Source organism: Mauremys mutica, chromosome 4 (assembly GCF_020497125.1).
Source record: "Mauremys mutica isolate MM-2020 ecotype Southern chromosome 4, ASM2049712v1, whole genome shotgun sequence".
NCBI lineage: Eukaryota > Metazoa > Chordata > Testudines > Geoemydidae > Mauremys > Mauremys mutica.
Window position 1 is genome coordinate 132,377,322 of NC_059075.1, and position 16,222 is coordinate 132,393,543.

General features: G+C 55.9%; 1 protein-coding gene across 1 annotated transcript in view; it reads right to left on the bottom strand.

Annotated features, from left to right (window-relative positions):
• LOC123369065 (maestro heat-like repeat-containing protein family member 7) overlaps positions 1-10,997 on the bottom strand; it is a 45,573-nt gene extending 34,576 nt beyond the window's left edge. Inside the window, exons 1-3 of the mRNA XM_045014432.1 lie at positions 10,389-10,997; positions 9,606-9,760; positions 9,079-9,227 (exon numbers count right to left, since the gene is read on the bottom strand). Of these exons, the coding sequence (XP_044870367.1) occupies positions 9,079-9,227; positions 9,606-9,760; positions 10,389-10,505 (421 nt within the window). The 5' untranslated portion in view covers positions 10,506-10,997. The remainder of the gene's footprint in view (positions 1-9,078; positions 9,228-9,605; positions 9,761-10,388) is intronic.
• Between the last annotated feature and the right edge of the window lie 5,225 nt (positions 10,998-16,222).

Below are 16,222 nucleotides of genomic sequence, written 5' to 3' on the forward strand. Positions count from 1 at the left end.
TGTAGCTAGTAGGCTACACAAATAACACAAAATACATCAAGGCATAACAGGCTGGAGTAGCAAAGGCCTGCTGTAATGCATTGATCTAATTTTTACAAGTATTTCCACAAAGCGTCTTTCTCCATATTGTATTTTCTGTGTCTGTGAATCAGAGGGAGAACAAGGATGTCTGAGCCAAGTTCTGGCACAGCTGAGAGGATGCCACATGGAAAATGAAGGGCCATGTAGTTTGCTAAACGTGAGTGATGACGTATGCGGAATAAGCCCCTTGCTACATTTCCATTCACAATCATAGTCATGTGGCTGAGGGTATGGCTACACTTGCAGCTGTACAGCACTGGGAGTTAAAGCTGTCTTCGTACAGCTGAGTAGGGAAAGCACTGCAGTCTGTCCACACTGACAGTTGCCAGCGCGCTGTCGTGGCCACATTTGCAGCATCTGCAGCGGCATTGGGAGCAGTGCATTATGGTCAGCTATCCCAGCGTTCCAAGTGGCTGCAACGTGCTTTTCAAAAGGGGGGGTGGAGTGTGACAAGGAGCGTGGGGGAGAGAGAGAGTGGATTTTTGGAGCCAACACTGTGTCAGCAGCTGCCTTGCAAGTTCCAACCCCCTCCCCTAGCCCTCTCTGACTCACTGAAAGTGAACAGCACCTCTTTGTTTTTTTCCTCACAGACCAGATAAGCAGCGCTGAAACGGACCCTCCTCCCTCCCCCTCTATTCAAGCAAACACTAGCTGTGGGCCTTCCAAAGGGAGCCCTCTGCCTCTGCTCATTTACAGCAAACAGGAGCTGTGTTTGTTTTTTTAATAAGCAGCTCCCGGAGCCCAGAGTTTGCAACAAAACAAAGAGCGGAACCTTCACTTAAAAGGATTATGGGAAGCTTCCGGAGATCAGTCACTGCGTACTAAGGTTATTCCCTGTTTACACTGGTGCCCCAGCGCAGCAGCAGCAGCAGCAGCAGCAGCAGCAGCACAATACTCTTTATTTCCCTCGGGGAGGTGGAGTACAAGCAGCGCTGTAGCCAGGGAGGTACAGCGCTGTATGTGCCTTGCCAGTGTGGACGGGGAGTGAGTTACAGCGCTGTTGGTGGCTTTATTGTGCTGTAACTCTCAAGTGTAGCCAAGGCCTTAGATAAAGTGAAAAGGAGGTAGGGCAGCTGTGTAACCAATCTGGTCTGTCACTGACAGGAATTGTCAATGCCTAGCATGACTTTCTTGATTATACTGGTCAGAAGTGCCAGCTGAGCTGAAACCACTGCTCAGCTCCACGTGTGTGATTTCATGCAGCATGGCTGAGTGTGAACGTGGATTTAGGCCTTGGCTACACTTGAGAGTTACAGCACAATAAAGCCACCAACAGCGCTGTAACTCATTCCCCGTCCACACTGGCAAGGCACATGCAGCGCTGTATCTCCCTGGCTACAGCGCTGCTTGTACTCCACCTCCTCGAGGGGAATAAAGAGGATTGCGCTGCTGCTGCTGCTGCGCTGGGGCACCAGTGTAAACAGGGAATAAAAGACGGTTACTCACCTGTAGTAACTGTTGTTCTTCGAGATGTGTTGCTCCAATCCATTCCAGTTAGGTGTGCGCGCCGCGCGTGCACGGCTCTTCGGAAGATTTTTACCCTAGCAACTCCGGCGGGCCGGCTGGGCGCCCCCTGGAGTGGCGCCGCTATAGCGCTGAATATATACCCCAGCCGGCCCGTCCGCTCCTCAGTTCCTTCTTGCCGGCTACTCCGACAGTGGGGAAGGAGGGCGGGTCTGGAATGGATTGGAGCAACACATCTCGAAGAACAACAGTTACTACAGGTGAGTAACCGTCTTTTCTTCTTCGAGTGATTGCTCCAATGCATTCCAGTTAGGTGATTCCCAAGCCTTACCTAGGCGGTGGGGTCGGAGTGAGACGTGGCAGAGTGTAAAACTGCTGAGCCGAAGGCTGCGTCGTCTCGAGACTGCTGCACCAACGCATAGTGGGAGGCGAAGGTGTGGACCGAAGACCATGTGGCCGCTCGACATATGTCCTGGATGGGGACCTGGCTCAGGAAGGCGGCAGACGAGGCTTGCGCCCTCGTGGAATGAGCGGTGAAGCGGCCCGGGGGCACGCGAGCCAGCTCGTAGCATGCTCTGATGCACTGAGTTACCCAGGAGGAGATGCGCTGGGAAGAGACCGGCTCGCCTTTCATGCGGTCGGCGACTGCTATGAAGAGTTGTGTAGAACGCCGAAAAGGTTTTGTACGCTCGATGTAAAAAGCGAGCGCTCTACGGACGTCGAGGGTGTGGAGCTGTTGTTCCCGAGGCGAGGCATGGGGCTTCGGGAAGAAGACCGGGAGAAAGATGTCCTGATTGAGGTGGAAAGCCGAGACCACTTTTGGCAGGAAGGCCGGATGCGGACGAAGCTGCACCTTGTCCGTGTGGAAGACAGTGTATGGCGGACCTACCGTCAGCGCCCGGAGCTCCGAGACTCGTCTGGCCGATGTTATGGCGACGAGGAAGGCCGTCTTCCAGGAGAGGTAAAGAAGAGAACACGTGGCCATCGGTTCGAATGGCGGACCCATGAGTCTGGACAGGACGAGGTTCAAATCCCAGGTTGGGGCCGGACGCCGCACCGGCGGGTACAATCGGTCCAGGCCTTTCAGGAAGCGGGAGACCATCGGATTGGAAAAGATGGAGCGACCTTCCAGGGAAGGACGAAAAGCGGACACCGCTGCCAGGTGTACCCGCAATGAGGAGACCGCTAGACCTTGCTCCTTAAGGTACCAAAGGTAGTCCAAGATGGTAGGGACGGGTACGATGAAAGGGTTGAGCCCTCGTTGGTCACACCAGAGCGCGAACCTCTTCCATTTCGCCAGGTAGGTGGAGCGAGTGGAAGGCTTTCTGCTCTCAAGCAGGACTTGCTGCACGGCCGCCGAACAGTCCCTTTCTGCGTGGGTCAACCACGCAGGTACCAGGCTGTAAGATGGAGGGACTGCAGGTTCGGATGGTGGAGTCTGCCGAAGTCCTGCGTGATGAGGTCCGGCCATAACGGGAGGGAGATGGGATCCCGAACGGAGAGCTCGAGCAGCAGGGTGTACCAATGCTGTCTCGGCCAGGCCGGAGCCACGAGTATGACGGTGGCTCGATCCCTCCTCAGCTTCTGGAGCACTCTGTGCACGAGAGGAAAGGGAGGGAAGGCATAGAGGAGGTGAGTCTGCCAGGGATACAGGAACGCGTCCGACAGAGAGCCCGGCGAGTGACCTCGGAACGAGCAAAACTGGAGACACTTCCTGTTCGCCTTGGAGGCGAAGAGGTCGACCCGGGGAAACCCCCACCTCTGGAAAATCGCATGTGCAACGTCGGGACGAAGGGACCACTCGTGGGAGAGAAACGACCTGCTGAGATGGTCGGCCAGCGTGTTCTGCACTCCCGGAAGAAAAGACGCTTCTAGGTGAATGGAGTGGGTCACGCAGAAGTCCCACAGGAGGATCGCTTCCTCGCAGAGGGGAGAAGAGCGGGCTCCGCCCTGCTTGTTCACATAGTACATCGCAGCGGTGTTGTCCGTGAGTACTGTTACACAACGGCGTTGTAGGTCGGAGCAGAAGGTCCGGCAGGCGAGGCGGATGGCACGGAGCTTGCGGACATTGATGTGTAGCGCGAGTTCCTGGGGCGACCAAAGGCCTTGGGTGTGAAGCTCGCCCAGGTGGGCCCCCCAACCGAGCGCTGAGGCATCCGTCGTCAGCGTAACGGATGGGCGAGGAGGATGGAACGGGACCCCCGCACACACGACCTCCGGGGTGAGCCACCAGCGGAGGGAGTCGAGGGCCTTCCTGTTGACCGTGACCACCATGTCGATGGGGTCTCGATGAGGCCGGTACACCGTCGCGAGCCAGGACTGGAAGGGGCGAAGATGGAGTCGCGCATATGCGGTGACATACGTGCAGGAGGCCATGTGACCCAGAAGGCGTAGGCAGGAGCGCACGGTTGTGGTCGGGAAGGCGACGAGATTCCGGATTATGGAGGTCATTGTCTGGTGCCGGGCGCGGGGAAGAGAGGCCCTGCCAACCGTGGAGTCGAGAACCGCTCCGATGAACTCCAGCCGCTGCGTTGGGAGCAAAGTGGACTTCTCGGTGTTGATGAGAAGACCAAGCCGCTGAAAGAGAGACAGAATTTCTGCCATCTGTTCTATCACGAGCTGACGGGACTGAGCTCGGACCAGCCAGTCGTCGAGATACGGGTAGACGTGCATCTGACGACGGCGGAGGGCTGCTGCTACGACTGCCATGCATTTTGTGAATACCCTCGGTGCCGTGGAGAGTCCGAATGGCAACACGGCGAACTGGTAGTGGGCGTTGTTGACCACAAACCGAAGGTAACGCCGATGAGGAGGATAGATCGCGACATGGAAGTAGGCGTCCTTCATGTCGAGGGCGGCAAACCAGTCTCCCGGATCCAGGGAAGGAATAATGGTCCCCAGGGTGACCATACGAAACTTGGGCTTGAGCAGATATTTGTTCAGCTCGCGAAGGTCCAGGATAGGACGTAGCCCGCCTTTCGCCTTGGGGATGAGAAAATAACGTGAGTAGAATCCCCTGCCCCGCCTGTCTTGAGGCACTGCTTCTATGGCACCCACGCTCAACAGAGTCCGAACCTCTTGCAAGAGGACTTGCTCGTGAGAGGGGTCCCTGAAGAGGGACAGGGAGGGTGGGTGGGAAGGCGGGGGCGAAACAAATTGAAGGCGGTATCCCGACTGGACTGTTTGAAGCACCCAGTTGTCCGATGTTAAGCGGGACCACGCCGAAAAGAAATGGGAAAGGCGGTTGTAAAATAAAGGGGAAGGATCCGGTAGGGAGAGTGATGGGCCGTCCTCGATCGTCCCATCAAAAGGCCTGCTTAGCCCCCTGCGGGGTCTTGGAAGCGGCCTGGCCCTGGTTGCGGCGGTTGCCGGACGGACGACGGCGATTTTGGGTCGGACGTCTGCTGGTGTAGGGGCGATAACGCTGTTGATAGCGGGAGGGCTGCGGCCGGAAGGGCCTGCGCTGCGTCGCCGGCGTGTGCATTCCGAGCGTGCGGATGGCAACACGCCCGTCCTTCAGGGTCTGGATCCGAGCATCCGTCTTTTCGGAAAACAGACCCTGGGTGTCGAAGGGGAGGTCCTGGAGTGTATGTTGCACCTCCGGCGGCAGGGTGGAGGACTGCAGCCAGGAGATGCGCCTCATTGTCACGCCGGATGCCAAGGTCCGAGCCCCGGAGTCCGCGGCGTCGAGGGCGGCCGTAATAGATGACCGAGAGGACTTCTTCCCCTCGTCCAGCAAGGCGGAGAACTCCTGGCGTGATGTGGAAGGCAGGAGCTCCGAGAACTTCGCCAGGGACGTCAGAATGTCAAAGACGTACCTGGCGAGGAGGACCATGATGTTTGCGATCCTCAGCTGCAAACCCCCGGCGGAGTAAATCTTACGGCCGAGCAAGTCCATGCGCTTGGCTTCCTTGGATTTAGGCGCAGCGGCAGGTTGGCCGCGCCTCTCCCGGTCGTTAACAGATTGGACCACGAGGGAGTCCGGGGTTGGGTGAGAGTAAAGGTACTCATAGCCTGATGGTGGGGCTGAGTACTTCCGCTCGACCCCGCGTGCTGTGGGAGGAATAGAAGCGGGAGTCTGCCATAGCGTAGTAGCGTTCTTTTGAATGGTCCGGACGAAGGGCAACGCCACACGGACGGGCGCATCCGCACCCACCACGTTGGTGATTGGGTCCTCATCCTCCTGGACCTCCTCTACGGGAAGATTCATGGATGCCGCCACCCTGCGAAGCAGGTCTTGGAAGGCCCGGAGGTCAATGGGCGGGGGTTCGCTGGTCGCAGCCCCTGCCACCGCCTCGTCCGGCGAGGATGACGAAGATGCACCCTGCAGAACCGGCTCCGGCTCTACGTCCGGTGGGTGAGCCTCCTCCGAACCGTGAAGCGTGGGCGATTGGCGGATCGGGTGAGCAGATGGCTCGTGCGGAGGAGAGGGAGGCGGCCGATTAATAGTCGCTTCAGGGACCCTGGTGCTCGTGGTCACATCCCTCCTGGGAAACGGGATACCTTGACCTTCATGCTGTCCCCACGGGACCCAGTAGCCCCACTGCTCATGTGGAAGTCCTTGTGGGGTAGGCCACCGGTGGGTAGTATCATCGGCACCGGAGGCTACGGAAGCCGTGCGGGATGGCCAAGGCGGTGCTGTAGTGCCGACGGACTGAACCGCTGACGGCGGGAGGCCATGCACCGACGGCACCGAGGGTCGATACGCCGAGCGCCGACGGGACGGTGACCGTGAGCGTGGACTCCGACGGTGCCGGGAGCTCGACCGGCGCCGGGAGCTCGACCGGGACCGGGATCCGCGGTGCCGGGAGTGACTCCGGGAGTCGCGGTGCCGAGACGACCTCCGACGGTACCGACGGTACGGTGACCTGGATCGGTGCCGGGAGTGCGACCGGTACCGAGATCGAGAACGGTACCGGGACTCAGACCGGCGTCGGGATGGTGCTCGGTGCCGCGAGGAGGAGCGGCGACGAGACTCCGAGCGGCGGGACGGGGACCTGCGCCGGGACCGGGACCGGGACCGGGACCTCGACCGTCTTCCGCGCCCCTCGTCAACTGAGGGCGGTCTAGTCATCCTGGCTGGCTTGCCGAGAGAGACAACAGCCCGCACCGGCGGTGCCGGGGGCCGGAGGCTCGGAGCCTCTATGAGCCTGATGAGGTCTCTGGCCGAGGAGAATGTCTCCGGCGTTGAAGGCAGCCTTGGCTCCACCTCGGTCGGTGCCGGGGAGCGTGGCGGTGCCGGACTCGACGGCGCTTGCGGAGCCGGAGTCGAGGGCTCAGGGCCCGTTTTACGCACTGCCGCAGCCACTCTCGTAGTGGACTCTGTGCGTGCCTTCGCCACAGCCTTCGCCAGTCTCTGCTTGCGTGCAGGCGAGAGCGAGCGGTGCCGGGTCGTCTTCGGCGGCGGTTTAGGTACCGTGGCCACGGTGCCGGCGCCGGTCGGTGCCGCGGGTGCACTCTGCACCGAAGAAGCCCTTGGTGCCGGCGCTGACGGTGCCGGGGGCTGGAGGGACGCCTCCATAAGGAGCTGCTTGAGGCGACTGTCTCTGTCCTTACGCGTCCGCGGCTTAAAAGCCGAACAAATGGCACACTTATCTGTACGGTGTGCCTCGCCCAGGCAACGGAGGCAGGAGCCGTGAGGGTCACCCACTGGCATAGGCCTCTGGCACGTTGAACAGGGCTTAAAGCCCGGTGCCTTGGGCATGAGCCCGCACCGGGGAGGGGGAGGGAGAAAATACTCCCCCTATCCTTATCTAAACTAACTAACTATTAAAACTAACTATACTAACAGTAAAAAACTATATACAAAACCAGTAGAGAGAGCTAGGGGTGTGGAGGACTACTGAGCACTCCACAGTTCCGACTGCCGTCACGGGCGGGAAGAAGGAACTGAGGAGCGGACGGGCCGGCTGGGGTATATATTCAGCGCTATAGCGGCGCCACTCCAGGGGGCGCCCAGCCGGCCCGCCGGAGTTGCTAGGGTAAAAATCTTCCGAAGAGCCGTGCACGCGCGGCGCGCACACCTAACTGGAATGCATTGGAGCAATCACTCGAAGAAGAACCTTAGTACGCAGTGTCGACTCACCCCACCCCCTTTTCTGGCTCAGGTTACAGCCTCAGGTACTGATCCTCACCTAAAGTCATCCCCTGCTCTCCCATCCCCCATGCAGACAGTCCCAGTAAAACTAAACACCATTTCCAGATCAATCCATCCCTCTCCCTACAGCGTCACAGGGCTATAGATAACAAAATGAAATTCACCAAAGACAAATGTGAGGTGCTACATTTAGAGAAGAAAAAGCAAATGCACAGATACAGAATGGAGGATAACCAGCTGAGAAGGATCTGGGAGCTGTGGTGGATCACAACCTCAGCATGAGTCAGCAATGCGATGCTGTTGCAAAAAAAGCAAATGCAATTTTAGGTTGCATTAACAGAGGTATAGCCAGGGCCAGCTCCAGATGCCAGCATGCCAAGCGCGCGCTTAGGGCGGCAATGAGAGCCGCGGGGGGGGGGGGCGCTCTGCCTGTAGCCGGGAGGGCAGCAGGCGGCTCCGGTGGACCTCCCACAGGAGTGCCTGCGGAGGGTCCGCTGGTCCCGCGGCTCCGGTGGACCTCCCGCAGGCATGGCTGCAGATGCTCCACTGGAGCCGCGGGACCAGCGGACCCTCCGCAGGCACGTCTGCAGCAGGTCCACTGGAGCCGCGGACCAGCGACCGCCAGAGCGCCCCCCGCGGCGTGCCACCCTGCTTGGGGCGGCGAAATTACTAGAGCCGCCCCTGGGTATAGCATGCAAGTCATGGGAGGCGATAGTACCACTCTACTCAGTGCTGGTTAGGCCTCAGCTGGAGTACGGTGTCCAGTTTTGGTCACCAATGTCTAGAAAGGATGTGGAGAAACTGGAAAGGATCCAGAGGCGAGTGACAAAGGTGATTAGAGGGATGGAACACAAGCCGTAAGAAAAAAAGGCTGAAGGAACTGGCTATGTTTTGTTTGGAAAGGAGGAGATTAAGGGGGGACTAGATAATGGTCTTCAGATACTTGGAAGGCTGCCATAAAAAAAGATAGAGAAAAGTTGTTCTCTCTTGCTACGGAGGGCAGGACAAGAGGTGATGGGGTCAAACTACAGCACAGCAGATGTAGATTAAGCCTCAGGAAAAACTTCCTAACTGTAAGAAGAGTAGGACGATGGGAAAGATGCCTAGGGAGCTTGTGGAAACTCTTTCGCTGGAGGTTTTCAGAGGGAGGCTGGAGCCATCTGTCCAGGGTGGGTTAGAAACAAGAAGTCCTGCATTGTTGCAGGGGGCTGGACGAGCTAACTTTGGGATCCCTTCTCACCCTGTGATTCTATGAGTGCTGCTGAATAGCACCAGGAGAGCGTTTCGGCGTGTTCCGGCTCGAATATAGCACTGGCTAAAGTCACACTCTCTCTCTCTCTTTGGCCCAATGACTATACCCCGTGGGAGACTGAGAGACCCCCTCAGGCCATGATGGGGACACACGACACTCCTTCCCTTGCTGCAGGGGCTGGTACTTACGGCCAAGGAGGCGACGCCGGCCGGTCTCTGAGAGAGATGATGCTGTCGCGGAGCCTGCCCCTGCAGCCTGCTGACCAGCTCCCTGAGGATCTTTTCTGTGCTCTTGGGCTGGGATGTCAGTATCTTCCACATCTCCGCAGCAACACTGCAAAGGGAGAGAGCCAGTGGCACCCGATCAGAGCCCTGCCAGCCTCCTGCACCCCTCAGCACTGGCATGCCTGCTGGGTCTCCCCTCACCGGCCGGCCCTTTGTTGCCCTCCTGCTCCTGCAAGGACCCCGTTGGCTGGTGCAGGCTACATGGGGCCAGGTCCAGTGTCAGCCACAGGAGAGGCCGAGGGATGCCGTACAGGGTTTTGCAGATTGGCCTGTGTCCAGGGCAAGCCAGCCTGCAAAACCCTCCAGGAGAAGCAGCAGCTCTGCAGGGAGCAGGAGATCTCTGGAGGGTTCTGCACTCCCCTGTCTCTGGCAGCGGGACCAGTCCGGGGGACTCAGAGTGCAAGTGGTGGTAGCCGCAGCCCCGTACCTGTCACATGACAGTGAGCAGCCCAGCAGGGTTCTGACCACCTCCTCGCTGAACTGGGAACCCAGCAGGAGAAGGGCCCTGAGCAGCTCCTGCCGGGCAAGTGGCTCGCTGATGGAGTCCAGGTGGTTATGAATGCTCCTCACAGCCTCTGACACCTGGAAGGGAAATGGGGAGGTGGGGGCCTTGGCTTCCTCGCACGGCTATTGATCCGGCGTGCCAAGGACCTGCTGCACCTGAGAGCCATCTGCCCTCCCAGAACCTCTTCACCAGCCCCAGGCCTAGAACACAGCACCAGTTCCCAGCCTATCGATTCATAGACTGCAAGGCCACAAGCGGTCATGGTGATCACCTAGACCAGGGGTAGGCAACCTATGGCACGTGTGCTGAAGGTGGCACGTGAGCTGATTTTCAGTGGCACTCACACTGCCGGGGCCTGGCCACCGGTCCAGGGAGATCTGCATTTTAATTTCATTTTAAATGAAGCTTCTTAAAAATTTAAAAAAACTTACTTTATATACAACAATATTTAGTTATTTATTATAGACTTATAGAAAGAGATTTTCTACAAACATTAAAATGTATGACTGACACGTGAAACCTTAAATTAGGGTGAATAAAGGAAGACTCGGCACACCACTTCTGAAAGGTTGCTGACCCCTGACCTAGACTGACCCCCTGCATTTCACAGGCCAGAGAACTGCCCCCCAATAATGCCTAGCACCCAGAGACAGAGTCTCCCACAGATGGGCTCCCCCAGCACGGTGTTCTCACTGCAGCTCTTACCCTCACCAAGCCTAGGCCGGGAACCTCCAGGATCATATGCAGCATGTTCCTGGCCGTCACTGCGTCATGGACGCTGGAGTCGCTCACGCCGTCGATAGCAACGAGGAGGAAGTCCATGCTCTCGGACGGGTTGAAGTACTTCCCAAACAGCTGAAACAAACTGCTAGTGAAACCCCTTTTGCTGCCCAGCGCAGATCTGGTCAGCGGCCAAGCAGCCAGGACTGGCCCGGCCAGGAGTGCAGGCAAACCCCACTCTACCGGGACAGGCCTGGCTTACTGCACCTGGGCAGCACAGTACCCAGCCAGCAATCGGAAGCTGTCATGCATGGCAGAGGCCAGCGTGGCAGTGCACGGGGGCACAATACTGCGCAGCACGGATACACTCTCTAGTGCTCAGCAGGGGCTGGTGCTCGTGCGCAGATGCAATGATGCCTTTTATTGCATTAATCTCTGAGGAAGCTCCCAGCAAACCTGACAAGGAGCTGGGATCAGGTTTGGATGAGCCCCAGTGCATCTTGTGGTGTGTCATGTAGGCAGGTATATTGGGCTGCATTAGTAGAAGCATTGCCTGCAGATGGAGGGAAGTGATTATTCCCCTCTATTGGGCACTGGTGAGGTCACATCTGGAGTATTGCGTCCAGTTTTGGGCCCCATACAAGAGAAAGGATGTGGACAAATCAGAGAGAGTCCAGCAGAGGGCAATGAAAATGATGCGGGGGCTGGGGCACATGACTTGATAGCAGCCTTCACTACCTGCAGGGGGGTTCCAAAGAGGATGGAGCTCGGCTGTTCTCAGTGGTGGCAGATGAGAGAACAAGGAACAATGGTCTCAAGTTGCAGTGGGGGAGGATTAGGTTGGATATTAGGAAACACTATTTCACTAGGAGGGTGGTGAAGCACTGGAATGGGTTACCTAGGAAGGTGGTGGAATCTCCATCCTTAGAGGTTTTTAAGGTCAGGCTTGACAAAGCCCTGGCTGGGATGATTTAGTTGGGTTGGTCCTGCTTTGAGTAAGGGGTTGGACTAGATAATTTCCTGAGGTCTATTATTCTATGAGGTGGAGTGGGCCATAGGCAGGTCTCTGTCCCAGCTGGATGGGGTTAGTCACATCCTGGGTCTGTCCCTTCCCCCTGACTCCTAGGGTGTTAATTTCTGACTCCTGATAACTCTGGGCACAACAATCCCAGGAAGCACTGACTGTAGTTACCGATGTGATATTGCTGACGTTGGTGACCCAGAAGGCTCTCTCAGTTTGACTGTCCTTGAGGATCTGCCGATACTCTGCACCGTGCTTCACCAGCATTTTGGCTGACCCAGGGAGGGGAAACAGACAACAGGCAATATAAATCAGACCTTCGGTTAGCAAACGGGAGTTTTGCAAGGAAGTTTAGAGAGGGTGTGTGAGAGACAAGTACATCTAACAAACATACTGTAAACTCAGGCCAATAACCTGTTCCCCCATCCCTCCCCCAAACTAAACAAACTAACCTCCCTGGAAGAGTAAAAATAAACCAGGCAGAAGGGCAGCAGCAGCGTGGGGCTCTCCAGTTGATTGCACTGAATGCAGCATGTACGATTACCAGCCCTGTGGGCAGGTAGCATATGTGGGCGTTTGGCCCAAGGAGCTACTGGCCCTCAGAGACCAGGAGACCAGAGGGGCTGAATTGGTGGAGCCAAGGGAGACAGTGAGGTACATAGAGGAGACTTTTAGGGATGCAGTAGAGTAGTCCCACCCCCAGTCTGACAGCCTCTGTGCTGCTGAGGAGGGTGAAAGTTTCGGGGAAGGAGAACATCGAGCTGGGGCAGAGGGAGACGATCCCATAGTTGGGACCCACCTTCCAGATGAAGTCATGATGTCCTCTCACACTGAGGCTACCCCTCCTGAGGCGGGAATCCCACTTACACAGAGAAGCCAGGAAATAGTAATGGGGGATTCAATCAATAGACATATAAACAGTTGGGTTTGTGATGACTGGGAGAACCGCATGGTAAATTGCCTGCCTGGTGCAAAGGTTGCAGCTATCACGAGACATCCAGACAGACTTATATGCAGTGCTGTGGTATGTAACCTCGTGTTTAAATCGGCCTCTGTATGAGATAGCTAATGTGAGAGTGAATTTTAAAAAAGTCTCCAGATGTGATCCCTGGTAAGCCTGACTTCAGTACCAGGCAAATTGTTGAAACTATAGGAAAGAACAGAATTATCAGACATGTCGGTGAACACAATTTGTTGAGGCAGAGCCAACATGCCTTTTATAAAGGGAAATCATGCCTCACCAGTCTACTAGAATTCTTTGAAGGGGTCAACAAGGATGTGGAGAAGGGTGATCCAATGGATATAGTGTACTTGGACTTTCAGAAAGCCTTTGACAGGGTCCCTCACCAAAGGCTCTTAACCTAAGGAAGCTGTCATGGGATAAGAGGGGAGGTTCTCTCATGAGTCAGTGGTTAAAAGATAGGAAGCAAAGGACAGGAATAAATGGCCAGTTTTCACAGTGGAGAGAGGTAAATAACGTGGTCCCCCAAGGATCTGTGTTGAGACCAGTGTAGTTCAACATAGTCATAAATGATCCAGAAAAAGGGGTAACCAGTGAGGTGGCAAAATTTGCAGATGATACAAAATGACTCAAGATAGTTAAATCCAAAGCAGCCTGCGAAGAGCTACAAAGAGATCTAAAAAAAATGAGGGACTGGGCAAGAAAATGGCAGATGAAATTCAATATTGATAAATGCAAAGTAATGCACATTGGAAATCATAATCCCAACTATACATACAAAATTATGGGGTTTAAATGACCACTCAAGAAAGAGATTTTGGAGTTATCGTAAATAGTTCTCTGAAAACATCCAGTCAATGTGCAGCGGCAGTTAAAAAAGCAAATAGAATGTTGGGAACCATTAGGAAAAGGATAGATAATAAAACAGAAAAATATCATAATGGTTCTATACAGTGGTGAGCTGGAGCCGTTTCCCACAGGTTCCCAAGAACCAGGTGCTAAAATTAGACCTCCGTGGAGAACCGGTTGTTAAAGGGCCAGGAGGTGGGCAAAGAACTCCGGTCTGCGGGCGGGACCATCCTGTTGCTCCCAGGATTCCCAGCTGGGGAGGCTGAGGTTCCCCTGGCCCCTCCCCTGCTTCCCCCCAGCTGCAGCGTGGCCAGCCGCCAGCACCAGCTGGGCAGCTCAGCTGAGCTCGGGAGTCGTCCTGCTGCCGCTTTTTGAGTAGCCCGGCAAGTGGCGGGTGGGAGAGGGGGCTGCTGCAAGCTCCAGGGCTAGCCAGAGGGGAAGGAAGGGGAAGGGGCAAGTGGGGCAATTGGCCCAGGCCCTGCAGGGGCCCCCGGCCCGCGAGGATGTCTCCCCCGGGCTCTCCCCCGCTTCCCCCACCCCGCAGAGCCGCAGCATGGCCAGCAGCTGGGCAGCTCATCTGAGCTCTGGGCTGCCGGCAAGGTAAGGGGACGGGGGGGCTGCGAGCTCCGGGGCTGCAGGGTGGGGCAAGTAGGGAAATTTGCCCCGGCCCCTCGGCCCCACGAGGATGTCTCCCCCGGGCTCTCCCCTGCTTCCCCCACCTCGCAGAGCCGCAGCATGGCCAGCAGCTGTGCAGCTCAGCTGAGCTCTGGGCTGCCAGCAAGGTAAGGGGCGAGGGGCTGCGAGCTCCGGGGCGGCAAGTGGGGCAATTTGCAACGGCCCCCTGGCCCCACGAGATTTGTCTTCTCCCTGCCCCTCCCCCCCTGCAGAGCTTCAGCGTGGCCAGCAGCTGGGCAGCTCAGGTGAGCTCCTAAGTCCTCCTGCTGCTTTGAGATGCCGGCAAGGTAAGGTACGGGGGAGACTACGAGCTCCAGGGCTGCGGGGGGGAGGGCAAGTGGGGCAATTTGCCCCAGGCCCTGCAGGGGCCCCCAGACTCTCCTCTGCTTCCCTCCCTTAAATCAGAACTTTTTATAGGGAACCGGTTGTTAAGATTTTGGCAGCTCATCACTGGTTCTATATGTAAGCAGAGTCAGGATGAGATCTACCCTGACATCTGGTGGTACATTATGAGGAGTGGGCAAAGGAATTTTAGGAATGTGCATTTGCATTGGTAAACCCACTCCACTTAGCATAACACACAGCAGCATGGGATGGTTATTTTCACACTGTGGGATCCCCAATTTCTTTGTTATTGGGGCAGGAAGGAAAAAAAGGGGCTGCTACCTTAATTATGTGAATGAGGAACTATGAGACTGCTTTATGACAGAAATGACTCAACCTACATTAAATAGTACTTGCTAGACAAGGGACAGGGGTTCCAAAACCCAGTGAAGAGAGAGAGAGGCTGGGGACTGGTGTGTGTACCTGATGGTATGGGCCCCTTTTGAGGGCCTGGAACACCAATTGCACTTCCTCCTCTCTCCACTGTTAAAGAGCAGAGCTAATTTTGAATCCTTTAGGAGTCCATCTAGAGGTTGCTGACCTGAATTCACGTTGGGCCATGTGGCAGTGGGGCTCTCCTACTACAAGTTGAAATCACTAAGAGCTGAAATCACTAAAAGAGCTAAGCTTACTAAGCTGAGATCACTGAGTGCTGTGTTAAGTAGTGGGAGAGCCTGAAGGTCTATCACCAAGCAGCTGGCAGAGCGGAGCAGTCTGCAGCACGTTGGAGCAGCCCATGGAACAGTGAGCAGTGTGGAGCGGTTTGTGGGGACGGCTGACGTGGTTCGCGGGTCTGCTGGAGGAGCGGCACAGCTGGTGGAGTGGAGCCAGTCGTGGGGAAGGCTGCAGCAGAACTCCACGGAGAAGCGGGGCAGTCGGCCCTGGCCCACGTAAGGTGTCCCTAGCACCCTGTGTGTGCGACGACCCCCCCCCCCCATTTCCACCCAGGCTGGGGGGGGGGGGGTAAAACTCTGCAGATAAACTTTTGAACTCTGGGGTGGCACTGACCAGAGACTGAGACTTTTGGGTTGTTGGACTTTGGGGTGATTGGACTTAAGACCCTAAGGACAGTGCCAAATGTACTTGGAGGTGGGTTTTTGCTTATGGTTTGTGTGTAGTCCTGTTTGTGGTGTCTCTCCAACGTGATGCCACATTGTTTCCCTCCTTTATTAAAAGGATTTTGCTACACTCAGACTTTGTGCTTGCGAGTGGGGAAGTATTGCCTCCTAGAGGCGCCCGGGGGGGTGGTAGGTAATTGTTCCAGGTCACTGGGTGGGGGCTCGAGCCGGTTTTGCATTGTGTTATTGAAACGGAACCCCTGGATACTGAACCCGGCCCTTGTTGCTGCCAACTCAGAGGGGCAGAAGGGTTACATTTATAAATCTATGATGCGCCGAAACCTTGAATACTGCCTGCAGTTCTGGTCGCCCCATCTCAAAACAGATATACCAATATTGCAAAAGGTGCAGAGAAGGGCAACAAAAATGATTAGGGGAATGGAACAGCTTCCATATGAGGAGAGAGAAAAAAGATGGGGGACAAGGGTACACTTCAAACACGGTATCGCCGTAGCTGCACTGGCACTGTAGCGTTTAAGTGAAGATGCTCCTATGCAAACAAGCTCTTAATCCACCTCCCCGAGAGGCGTTGGCTAGGTGAGTAGGAGAGGTGCTCCTGCCGACAGGGGTGTGGATTTTTCACACCCCTGAGCAATATAGTTATAACAATATAGGTCTGTAGTAGAGACCTGGGACTATTTCGTTTAGACAAGAGATGACTAAGGGGGGATATGATAGAAGTCTATAAAATCATGACTGGTATGAAGAAAGTGACTAGGGAAGTGTTATTTACTCCTGCACATAACAGGAGAACTAGGGGTCACTTTATGAAATGAATAGGAAGCAAGTTAAAAACAAACAAAAGAAGGTA